Genomic DNA, 12,332 nt, shown 5'->3' on the forward strand with positions numbered 1-12,332 from the left:
AGATAATATTACCCTTTTTCTTAAACACTGAACAATTGTTCAGATAATTCCGCATCCTTTGGGTTAGCATCGTGATGGCGCTAGTTTGTTGTAGGGGTCATCCCTAAAGTTAGCCTTTTGGCGCTATTTAGTGATTTCTGTTGGGGATACTCCATAAAGGAAACCGTACGTTCCTTATCAGATAAACGTCCCACCTAAATATCAGCATCTTATGTCAAGAGGTTGTGGAGATACATTCACATGATTTAACATTTTCTGTGGGTTTCATTTTAGCACGGTTTAGGTATTAAACTACACTTTAAGGTTTGGCCAGGGAGAAGTAGAAACGGAGTCGATATGTGGGGTGAACAACGCGAGCCTTACTCCCACAGTGGGAGAAAGGGAGTTTTAATTGGTTGCTTCATTGTCACGTGGGTTTCTGTTTTTATATTGAGTTACTATTTTCACCCTCTCTGACACAAAAGAAATGCGAGGGCAGTTTGTAGTGAGAGTTTGCGGGAAATCTGACGCCGCTGGTCACGTGATAAGTTTTAACCAAGTTTTTCCCCCATCCTTCTTTCCTCCCGTTGTGGGAGTTAAAGATTGCCTTTTTGGTTTAAACGGAGAGTACAATACGTCCCCTTTTCTACTGCTCCCTGATTTGGTGGAGTATTCAATTTGATTAGAAAAGGTTTACAACCGCACTTCAAATTCTTACAGTTTGTGCTGGTAAATATAATTTGATCGTTGAACTCCACGGAGGTACATTTATTGTTTAGAATTCAGAAGCGTAGGCGCTACTAATCTCGGCGCGACAGACAGATCTGACTAGAATACTAATTATAATCATTCCGCTAATGTCTCTCTGAATATTTTATTACTCTTTAAATATTTAGCATAAAGTTTATAATCTCGAATGTGACCGGAGGGTTTAATGAAATTTGCGATGACGGGCCGAGAAGTCTGACGCCAAAAGTGTATTTTCGAAACAAACTGTGCCAAAATTAAGGCGGAGTATTAAGAGTGTTTTAAAAGCCATTAAATATTTGTATAATTTACATCAAACAAACAATTAGGAAAATACTAATAAAATATGGAAAGTGGAGGTACTTAACAGATATATTGATGTATAATCAATTTATTAGGGTTTTTTTTTTTTTTAGTTTTATAAAATCGATATTAATTTATGTAAATAAATACAGAGAAACGAGCGTTTACAGGCCGCGGGTCATCAGATGTATTTATATTGGGGGCAATCATAAGTCTTGAAAATGCAGGTCTAATTTTGAGTGTCTTCAAAAATAAGAGAGAATTTAAATTTCATTGTAAAATCAGAGAGAATTTAAATGACATTTTAAAATTAGGGACAATGTTAATTGTTTTGTAAAATTAGGGGTAATTCTAGTTTCATGAAATGTGGGAGAAACTTTAATTATACTGAAGAATCAGGGATACTTTATTCTCTTGGAGAATCGGTGATAATTTTAACTATCTTGGAAAACCTGGGAAAATCATAATTATTTTGGAAAATCATAATTATTTTGAAAAATCTGGGAAAATCATAATTATTTTGAAAAATCTGGGAAAATCATTATTTTGAAAAATCTGGGAAAATCATTATTTTGAAAAATCTGGGAAAATTATAATTATCTTGAAAAATCTGAGAAAATCATTATTTTGAAAAATCTGGGAAAATTATAATTATCTTGAAAAATCAGGAAAAATTACAACTATCTAGAAAAATCAGGGGAAATACAATTTTTTGTCGGAAAATCAAGCTAATTCGATATTAGTGGAACACCTTGACACGGAGGAAAAATCTTTATCAGGACTTTTAACAGAATTTGAAATTCATTAGAAAAACAGTAGATCCATTGTGGATATAATTTTGTACACTTCTTCAGCATATAAATTCTGTTTAGAATCCTGCTTTAATATTAAATTATTTAAAGCTATCCCTACATATATCAAGGAAATTTTGTAAGAACCCCTGTACAAATTAATTTTAACTTCGCGATTCATCTATCTTATCAAAATTCAGAGCAACCGTGCGACATTTTTGAGTAGGTGGCCTAAGATAAGAAAGCGTGCACCTCCTTTACAGGTATTTACAGTTTTATCACATATTGCATTTGGCACGCAAAATACGCAGTCCACTAGAAATTCAAGTTATCTTAATAAATAGTAATAGATTACATTATCAGTGCTCTCGAGACGATAAAATTGTTGTCTAATTTTGATGGACGAAACAGGGAACCAATATTCAAATACTTATGATTACTAAACTTATCTTACTTTCGAAAACGTAGTTTTTCATTTCAAGTGTGTTAGCATCTCCCCAAAAACAATTATCAGAAAAAATGTTGTTGATTTCGATGCAGAAGTGATGGCAAAAGCTTATAATACCCACGGAAGATTACATAAGAAGCCTCTCCCAGCTCGACTTTTGCGATGAAATTTTCTTTAACTGCGATAGCATTTTGGAAAATATTCATCGCCAACGCCGGTCATCCCTTGCTAATCATAGTTTTCAGACTAGGAGAATTTATACCATTTACAACAGGAGGCAGGGCTACTTGGCGGACGAAGCTCAATACCAAGTAGCTTCGTCTCCTGGTGTAAATGGTATTAATCCTCCTTGTCTATAAACTATGTAGAGTAACTCCCAACATAATACACTCCTGGTAATGGCATAACGCTAAACCTAGTTCTTCTAGAGGAGAAAACAACACGTTTTCCATATTCTTATTATAATAAATTCTACATATTTTTTTTCTCGGCTAAACATAACTGATCTTAACTTTGTGGTACATCCGTGAGGATGTGAGAAAATTGCCTCGAGCTTCGACTATCCCTCATTCCTTGAAAACCCAAAATGATTCCGTAATCTGCTCTTTTAATCTCATAACGTTTTAAGTGCGCGTGCATCGCCCACTTTTGGATGGCGAGAAACAATCCCCTCCTCACTGTCTTCTGATGGTGGAATAGCTCGTCCCATTTGCATTTAGAAAATACAGAGCTGAAACTCAATTTTTTTACAATATTTCGGAAAGTGGTTTCTTTGTTATCATGCACAGTCAGAATTCGTTGCTAAATTGACCGAACTACATGATTGGTATCAGTTTCACTTGGGAAGATTTAGAAGTGCATGGTTTAGTAGCGATCTTCAAGACTGGGTCCGCGAACCCCTAGTTTCATGATGAGCCTCTAATTACGCATCATTTTAAATTTTAAATAAAAAATTTCTATCTTAAAACAACATTATGCTTATATTTTTGATAGGGTGGGCCCAAAGACTATTTAATAATTATTGTCGACATGGTTAGGAATCTCTTAGCAAGTTTTTATATTTGAATCTTTATCTTTGTATTGTGAGCAACGCGTGAAAAATATGATAATTGAATTTAACCATAGACATTGACCTCAATCATCTCAAGGTACAGATGGAATTTTTAAAATCGGGTTTAGTCGCGACAGAGACGTTTAATTAAAAACAAGAATTTTCGAAATCGGTCAAGTCGTCGCTGAGAGACTGGGTTTGGGACATTATCACGTTTGTTTGACCCCGAAACATCTACGCTTGCTTGGCGTAAAAATGTTTAAAATACAGGGTGTTACAGAATGGGTTGTAGAACCGAAGTTCTGTTTGCGATTTAGAGTCCAAAAATTCAAGATCTCCCATAGAACATTCTCGACTCAAAATCGCCCATAGAACATTCTCGACTCAAAATCACCCTTAGAACTGACTATACTTTGGTCCTACTACCCTTTCTAGAACACCCTGTACAATTTTTCATACTATTTTTAGTAATATGTTATATTCAATTATTTTCAAATGTTTATGCAACATCCCTTCATCTACTCATTGTTGTGTTGTGTTCATCAGTCGAATTGTTTGTAATGTTAAGCGCAAAACGTTTTCCAGTCGTCGAGTCGCTTCATTGCACTTTTAAATTAAAGCATTACCGAAGACCAAATAAACTTTAGGGGAATGTTAAAACAGCTAGCTCTTCGGGCTAAGGCAGCAGGCCTTAACAGTACAGAATGATTGTCTTGAAACTTCTCTCGTTTTCTATGGGCCAAGGGCTTAGGGTGTGTAGCGAGATGGGATTTCAACAGGTAAGAGAGAATCCTCTCTGAAGATCTGAAGAGTTTGTGGAGTCGATGATGGACAGGTCACGGTTTCTTTTTCGGGGGATAGGAAAAGGGGGAATATTAATAATAAGTACTCGTACCGTCATTTCCAAGTGCGTCTGAAAAACGCTTGTATGTTATTATTTTTTCGATCTCCTCGAAGATAGACAGGCGCCATCATTTGCTTTCCGTAATGGTGTAAAACGCAGGCCACTACTTACAAAGAAAAAACACATCCTTGAGGAGGTAAAAATATTGACCTTAAAATTGATATTCTTTCTTGATGATAAAAATCCCAATAATTACGCATAATCATCTTTTATTTCGATGAATTCCATGTTTTGTAAAATGTTTCAACGTATTACGTATGAACATGAATTTATTTATTAACATGAATATATATCTGCATTGACTAGTTAAACTACATATTCAGGGATGGGAGGGGCTTAGTTTGAGTGACGTCAGAGAATTTCTGGCGGTTTGTTTTTAAAGCTAAAGCTCTTGTCACGCGGAAGGCTAATTATGCTTGTAAATTGATCAACTACCGCATTAATTTAACTCCAACAGCAGGGAAAAACCAGCATCATCAATTCTCACGATTTAAAATGTTAGTAGTTTACTTTCAACCGTTACATTAATTTTCATAATGGCCAAGGCTTAGCACTTTACCAACAGTTTTCAGTTTCAGATTAGGAAAAACATTGCAGGCACTTTTTATAATTTCCTTTAAAAGATCACTATCACTTTCAGACATCTTGTTGAGATATTTATTCACGTATCGACGATCATTTTTAATATTCAGTTGACGCAGTTTGGTGAACCTAACCGAAAATTGTATCCCTCACACAATTTTGTTAAACTGGTCGTCTGCTGTTCGAACTTCCAGGTGTCTCGATTTTGATTGGCTACCGCGATGACGTTAAACGCGTATGTAATAGAAAGGTCCCTCCCATCCCTGAATAACATGATAGAAAGGCTAATGATACACATATATATTCATGTTAATAAATAAATTCATGGTATGAATTATCCTTGAGTGAATGTTAACGCATTTTTTTGGTTTATATATTGTGTACTAGCAGCAAACGCACCTAAGTTATCCGTCAAGACATTTTTATTGCTTTTCTGGCCGCCATTTTTAAAAATGGAGGCAAATTGAATCTTAAAGCCTATTTGTAGGATAAAGTAAATCACTGAATTTACTAAATATTAGTGAAATCAGTTGACTTTATTTCTAAAGCTTTTTCGACAAAAATGTCAAGCCTTAATTCCCTTTTACCAGGGTTCATACAAACCTGAAAAACATGGAAACGTCAAGGAAATAAATTGTTAACTAAAAATATAAGTTTTAGTAAAATTCAGGGAAAACTCAGGGAAAATTATAATTTTTAGTAATTTCAGAGAAAACTCAGGGAAAATTATAATTTTTAGTAATACTCAGAGAAAACCCATAGAAATTTGTAATATTTAGTAAATTTCGAGGAAATTAGTAGGAAAACTCAGGCAAATTAATAATTTTTGTAACATTCAGGAAATTCAGGGAAATTTGTGAGATTTTAGTAAATTTTCCCAGATGGGGTTGCTCCATATAAAAATAACCAATCCCTTAGTTATTCCACCATAAATAACCACTCCCACAGTTACTAGGTGCCCTTGCACCTGGAAATATATGTGAAAAACTGGAAATATCAGGAAAATCGGGTTTCCAGAAGTTGTATGAACCCTGCTTTAAGCAATTTGGTCTAACTTAGTTAAGTAATCAATCATTAACTAATTTCTCGTTAGGTTTTAAGATCCATTTATTAGTATGGGTAATTTAAAAATAATTATTTTCGTTATTAGTTCGCACTTTTTTGCTATAGAACCCATAGTTAGTCATATGCGTGGGACAGCCCTTCCTTTTGGAACCACCACCCACGAACGGGGATACTTGAAAATTCTGCACGCGCTATCTCTCCGCGCTCTCATGGACTCGTGATGCTTCTTTATAAGCCTTGTTTACTTTTATCAAGAGGACGCGCGTACTTCGAGAGCGTTTGAGGAACTTGGATTTTTTTTACCATGGCTATTTTTTTTTAAACATCTTTTAAAAGGATGCCGGTACTCAAGGCCGAAGTCATAATGGAGTGGGTTTAGGGGTTAGAAGCATCTCTTCGGAGAGCTAGAAAAACAATATGACTTGTGCGGATTGGGAGAACCATGAAAAAATCTTACCCTTTTCCATGCCCTTTACATATTTGAGAAATGCTAGGGTTTAGGATCTTCGGTCGTGTGCGATGAAGAGGCGAAAAAGTGATTGCAAAAATCAAAAGTCAACAGTAACTTCACGTTTCGTGGATTTGCATATGCTGTTGATTTAACCTTAAATTTTTATGAAAGTTTGGTTTAAAAACAAATCTGTCGAAGAATTATAATCGTTACTGCATGGCGTACAATTTGCTCATTAAAATTTGAATCGTAAAATACATACATAATCAATGTATCTGTATTACTATGGCAAAGAACATTTAAATGTCAATTAAATATATGGAAATAACATGGAAATGTCAGTTAAATATATGGAAAAAACATGGAAATGTCAATTTAATACGTGTTGAAAAACAAGGAAATGTCAAAAAAAATCTGTTTTCCAATAGATATATGAACCCTTTTACGCCTTATCTGAAACCTATCGCTGCCGTTATTAAAAATCAGTGTCTTTTTTTTCATTTAGAAGATTAAAATTAATAACAAATTATTTATTTATTTTTGCATCAATCTCCTTGAAATATAGTTACGCACCAGGCACACGCCAATTAGAAACGGTTGGAAGTCCCAGGGTCTCGTGCCTTGAATATGGTGGCCTCATAGCAAGCAACATTTTACCACCTACACCCCCGGATTTTTCTTCCACTAAAATAAAACCATTTTTATGGCTCGCGCTCATACGCGTGTACTTGCTTTTATAGGGTCTGTGGAAATGGGATGAGCAGCCTTTGTTTTCCCCCATACTTAGTGGTTTTATAGTGTTCAGAGAACCTCACCGATTAGGTTATGGACTGGTTCTTTTACGCCTTGAACCTAAGAGATGCTGCCAAAGTTTGGCTACTATTGTCAAGGCGTTCGAAATATTAACAAGTTCGAAGTTTTATACAGGCAGCTATAGCTTTTAACGTTGAAAATTTAAAATTATTACAGTAGAATTATTATCTGACCATTTTCTATTAGAGGTCAAGTCACGCTTCAATACTTCGTTTAATTGAACCATTGTTATTATAAATACCGTCGTGTTATTAACGCGATAGATTTAAGTAAAAAGTGGGTTTCCCATCAAGATTGATTTAGATTACTTCATGGAAAGTTCAAGAAAAAACAGAACCGTTAATATATATCAAGGGTGTTTAAGGTGTAGAACTGTTTATTACTTTAATTCATTTAAGATATGGAGTAATATTTACAATTTGTAAACCACGTTTGAAACGTTTCCCAACTTCACACAGCCTGTTGCGGCCTCACAATGAGGCAACCCTTAGGATTAAGTCCGTCGCGAGTCCGTGTGCAGTAACTTCTGTATAAAAGATTAATCATACGAAATAAAAGTAAATTTTGAATATTGAAAATTATAGAGGAGAAAATATCGGTGACGTAAATTAAAATCATTAAATTCCTTACGTGTAATAATAAATATCCATTTTTACTTGACCAAAAAAATAGGTTGGTTGGTTTCTAATAATAATGAGGAGCTAATGGAAAATCCCTACTGCGCTAAAAAGAAATATATACTATCATCATAAATATAATATTATGAAATTCCGTTCCGGACTTATTGCTAGATGGAATTTGAATTAATATCCGATACGAGACAAATGATAGAAAACTAGGAAAGAATAATATGAAATAGTTTCAGCGCCACCATCGGTAAGGCATCGAACCTGAAAGTTTATTTTTAGAAGTTAAATCATTGTATATCCATTATTAACTATACCTTATATTTATTTATGCTGGAAAATTATCTTTTGTGGATCGGTTGTATAAAGCGTATTTAATTGATCATGACCAATAACGTGATAGTATTTAACATCAATTTATTTATATATTAGAAGTTGATGCTAGTAAAACCTGTAGAAGAAAGGGTTGTTAAATTTTAAACAGTCTGCACCGGCTTAGTGAAACCGTCGAAACGAATGTTCTTCAATTTGTTTAACATTTTCGTAAATTGAATCCTGATCAGTGAAAAGACCAAGCTCACACGCACGTGATCATTTCTTGTTCTCACCAAAGTACACCACGTGACTTGTGCTCCTTAATTTAGAGTATTGTTGCCTTGAGATGAACTATTTATGGGAAAATTTACTTATTATATAATTTTGAACACATTAGTGACATTACTATGTTGGATTAATATGCCTAATTACTTAAAGCCTAAAGGCAGGCTAACGCTAATTACTCAACTTTCGGCCCCAGATAAATCTAACTGCACATTGGTAAAAGCCTATTGTGCTTGCAAATCTGTGTTTGTTAAAAGGCTGTTCGTAAATTTGTAGCAAGGCGTGGCTTCACCAATTATATCCTACAGGATGAATAACGCAATCAAGTGATTAAGTTTCCTGAATATAAGGGCCTGAAATTTTCATGAGCGACCGGCCATCGACATTATGTAATATAGCACATTGCTACAACTTGTCCGCCGTCACCAATGAAATTCTCAGGGAAAGAAATTCAAACCGTCACCAATAAAATTCACAGGGCTTTATAAAAGAAATCCTAAAGAGAATGTATGCATTTTCTGTGGGTTCTTCTGTAAGTCTTAGTACGTACGAAATAAATCCTCTGCCTCATAGAACGTTAAGCCGTAGTTTAATACCTGGAATCATGAAGGGAGGGAGGCAGGCATTAAGCTATCCTCCAGTTCTTGGATTCTAAAATGCCTGCAGGTGCTCGGCATCTTGGGAAATAAAGGGGCCACTACGCTCTGGCGAATAAACTACCCTATAAGGGGGATTAAAATAGGGGTTGGAAGCCACCAGGAGATAGTGGGGAAGGGGGGACGCTATCAAATTGAGAAGAAAAAAATACTGGTTGCTTCACGAAGTAGTTAAGAGAAGTTTAACTATAAAACCGGTTTATTGCAGACAAAGGAACCTTATATATTTTTCATTTCGGTCTCTCTCTCTCTTGTTTTTTAAGATTTTAAATATAAACCTCAATTTCGTGATTTTTTTCTAAGTTATATAGCGATATAAATGCGTAAAAGAATTTCTGATTTTATTTAGTGATATGTTATTGAACCGAAATTTTGAATACGACCAAAACTTATTTGACTGCGATAATTAATTTTACTATTGTTTAAGATTATTGAATATATAATTACACGTCAGCTCCGTTTATTTCCTCATCCGAGGGAACCGTCACTCTGGGAGTCAGGGTAATCGGTTAACACGCTTTATGTGGGAAATTTTTAAAACTCTTGTTATGGCTAAAATGATTACAACAATTGAATCTGAGATGAATTAGTGTGTTGACTAAGAAGAATTTTAGGCCATATTCAAATTATTGGACCATTTTGCCAAGTATTTCCTTTTTTGTTGACTTTTAATGATAATTCCTTTGCATACTTTTGTAATCGAAACAAGATTTTTAACCTGTTTATTTGAAATTTTGTTTGTCAATGTAAAATAATTTTTCTTGATAACGAATGAAAGTAGACCATCGACCGGCATGTAACCGAAGAAAAGTGAAAAAAAAAAAAAAAATCTTAATTGCTTAGGAAGAAATTAAATAGATGTGAGAAAGGCTTTCTATGTGAAAGAGCCTACGCCCTAGTTGAAACCAGATCGTGTTTTCTTTCATTTATTACAACAATAAGACTCGAAAGTATTTCTGACTACCACGTATTTCCGGATATCAAAAAATATAGTTTTATGATTTATTGGCGTGTCGATATTGTAATACTGGGTCAGTCATAACTTTTCAAATTCCTTTCTCTACATTAAAAAATTTTAAGTCAAACTCATCAGGTACAAATTATCTATCGTAATTATTAGTAACTAGCTGTTATCCGCGACTTTGTCCGCGTGGAATTACCAAAGCAAACAACAAAACCTGAATCAGAAAAGAAAAGCAATTTAACGAATAGAACGGCAGTCAAGGAAACAGCTAATTAAAATAAGGAAGCGTTGAAATTTGCACACGGTAACGTACAGAATAAATAAAGAGAGAAATAAATTTATAATTTGCCTAATCGTGGGGCAACATCGAAATTAGAACTCACGAACTTTCATATTTGTAATATTAGTAACTGCAAAAAATAAGCACAATTCATTTTACATTCCGTTAACTGCTTATACGAACCACGAAAACATAAAAATCTACTAATACCAATAGCATGGAAATAAATTTTAGACTAAAAGCTAGCTAAAAGTTCAATGAAATTTTAGGAATTTTTAAATTGTCATCAGTGGTCGGGCGAAAACTGCGTTTGGTTGTGGTTCTAGTAGATCGAACCAACAACCCTTACCAAAGTTGTTGATGTCAAGTATTACTACCCAATCTTATTTAATTTTACTACAATTAATTTCAATTGCATTGTTTCGAACTTGAACTATTAATTAGGAACGATTAAGACATTTAAACTTGATTTAATCAAAGCACCTACCGGGAGAAACATTGTAATTAGAATTTGCCCGGTTTTGTAAACCAAGCATTCAAACGATACTTTACGGAATACTAGAAAATCGATTCTGAAAAAAATATAAATCGAAAATGTGCCAAACAAAATACCAAGTCACTTCACACGTTAGACCCAGTTGAAAAATATTTTTATTTTGCTCCTATAGACTTCGATTTGCACACCATATTACTCAACGATAAATGTTCACGAAGACAATGCCATCGTTTTACACAGAACCGTAATTGGCAGTGCAGCCTCGTTCTTTTATCCATCATCGACGTGGTCCTTAAGAAGGCGTATCGATCAAAATGGTCGATCATAGGACGGTACAAAAACGAAGGCGACGTTGGAAAACCAAACGAATTAACATTAACAAGAGAAATAATCATTTTCTCTCAAAAACATCGAACTCTTTTTTGAGATCATAGCTACAAAAGATTTACCTTTTTTTAAATATTAGCAATACATTCCATTTTTAAGAAACCAAAAGTAATTAATCTACAAAGAACAATTGTATATATACTTCAGTAATTTTATTTATAAAGAAGCGAAACAGCAACAACGAAGCAAAGAGAATTAAAGTTAATTATTTCGTGCCATTTAAATAGTTAATTGTAAAACAAATCAAATATTCTGGTCAAACACATTTTATAACTTTGCTGCCAAATAGTCTATTAATATTACGTAAGATAACTTGCGTTATATGAACATTTCGCCATTATTACGGGTTCAAAGACTTTTCGTGTATTCAGTTTCGTTGCTAAATTAGTAATGAAAATGGCGCGATATTTAAACCGAGACTTATCACTAACTGTTGTGGTAAATATTACTGTGATTCAACTATGTGTGTTGCTGAGTTACGTGTGTGGTAATTCAAACGCGATGCAAGGAGACCTAGAAGCACTAGTCCATTTGGAGAAGAAAGGCAAGGGTTTTACACACTATTGAGTATTGACAGCTTCTTAGCATCTTTTTACGCCCGAAAATGGGAACATAAGCCATTTTCAATAAGCTAATTATGAAATTAGAGGTGCTTAACAAGGTGCTGAGATTCTATAAGTTTGATATCAATACATAAGTTTTATTTGTTTTTTAAACCTTTTTATAATTGAGTATATTCGTGTCGGGGTTTCGAACCGATTTTCATAATTGTAATTTATGACTCTCCTATTTATAATTTTAATATAAAACTTTTCTTTTTGGGTACAGTTTGCATTGGCACAAGTGGCCGATTATCCGTCCCTTCTAACCGAGAACATCATTACCAAAATCTTCGAGATCGTTATACCAATTGTACATACGTCGATGGAAATTTAGAATTAACATGGCTTGAGGTAAGAAGTTTTTCTTAAACACTTTCAAGTGGCTTTATTCTGAGTGCATGAAAATTGATAATCAGACAAGTAGTGGCGCGACCGGATGTGTTGGATTTTGAGTTGTGTGTACATAGAACAAGATACCATGAATTTTGGATTTTTTGCTGATAAACAAAAATTATAAAAACGCGCTTCAAATGAGTAACCCACCGGAAGTTACTTGAAAATGTTTAAGTGCGAATTATCAGACCCAA

General features: G+C 34.3%; 1 protein-coding gene across 3 annotated transcripts in view; it reads left to right on the forward strand.

The window, feature by feature from the left end:
* Window positions 1-12,332, forward strand: part of Egfr (epidermal growth factor receptor) — a 122,297-nt gene that overhangs the window by 96,461 nt on the left and 13,504 nt on the right. For 2 of the 3 annotated variants that reach the window (XM_089864329.1, XM_089864330.1), the window contains exons 2-3: window positions 10,929-11,687; window positions 11,972-12,096. In XM_089864329.1, the coding sequence (XP_089720455.1) occupies window positions 11,534-11,687; window positions 11,972-12,096 (279 nt within the window). In that variant the 5' untranslated portion in view covers window positions 10,929-11,533. The remainder of the gene's footprint in view (window positions 1-10,928; window positions 11,688-11,971; window positions 12,097-12,332) is intronic. The other variant, XM_089864331.1, reaches the window with a different exon arrangement.

Source organism: Phalangium opilio, unplaced genomic scaffold (assembly GCF_054372755.1).
Source record: "Phalangium opilio isolate 3A_F unplaced genomic scaffold, DU_Popi_V2 ptg000013l_1, whole genome shotgun sequence".
In the NCBI taxonomy this organism is placed as follows: domain Eukaryota; kingdom Metazoa; phylum Arthropoda; class Arachnida; order Opiliones; family Phalangiidae; genus Phalangium; species Phalangium opilio.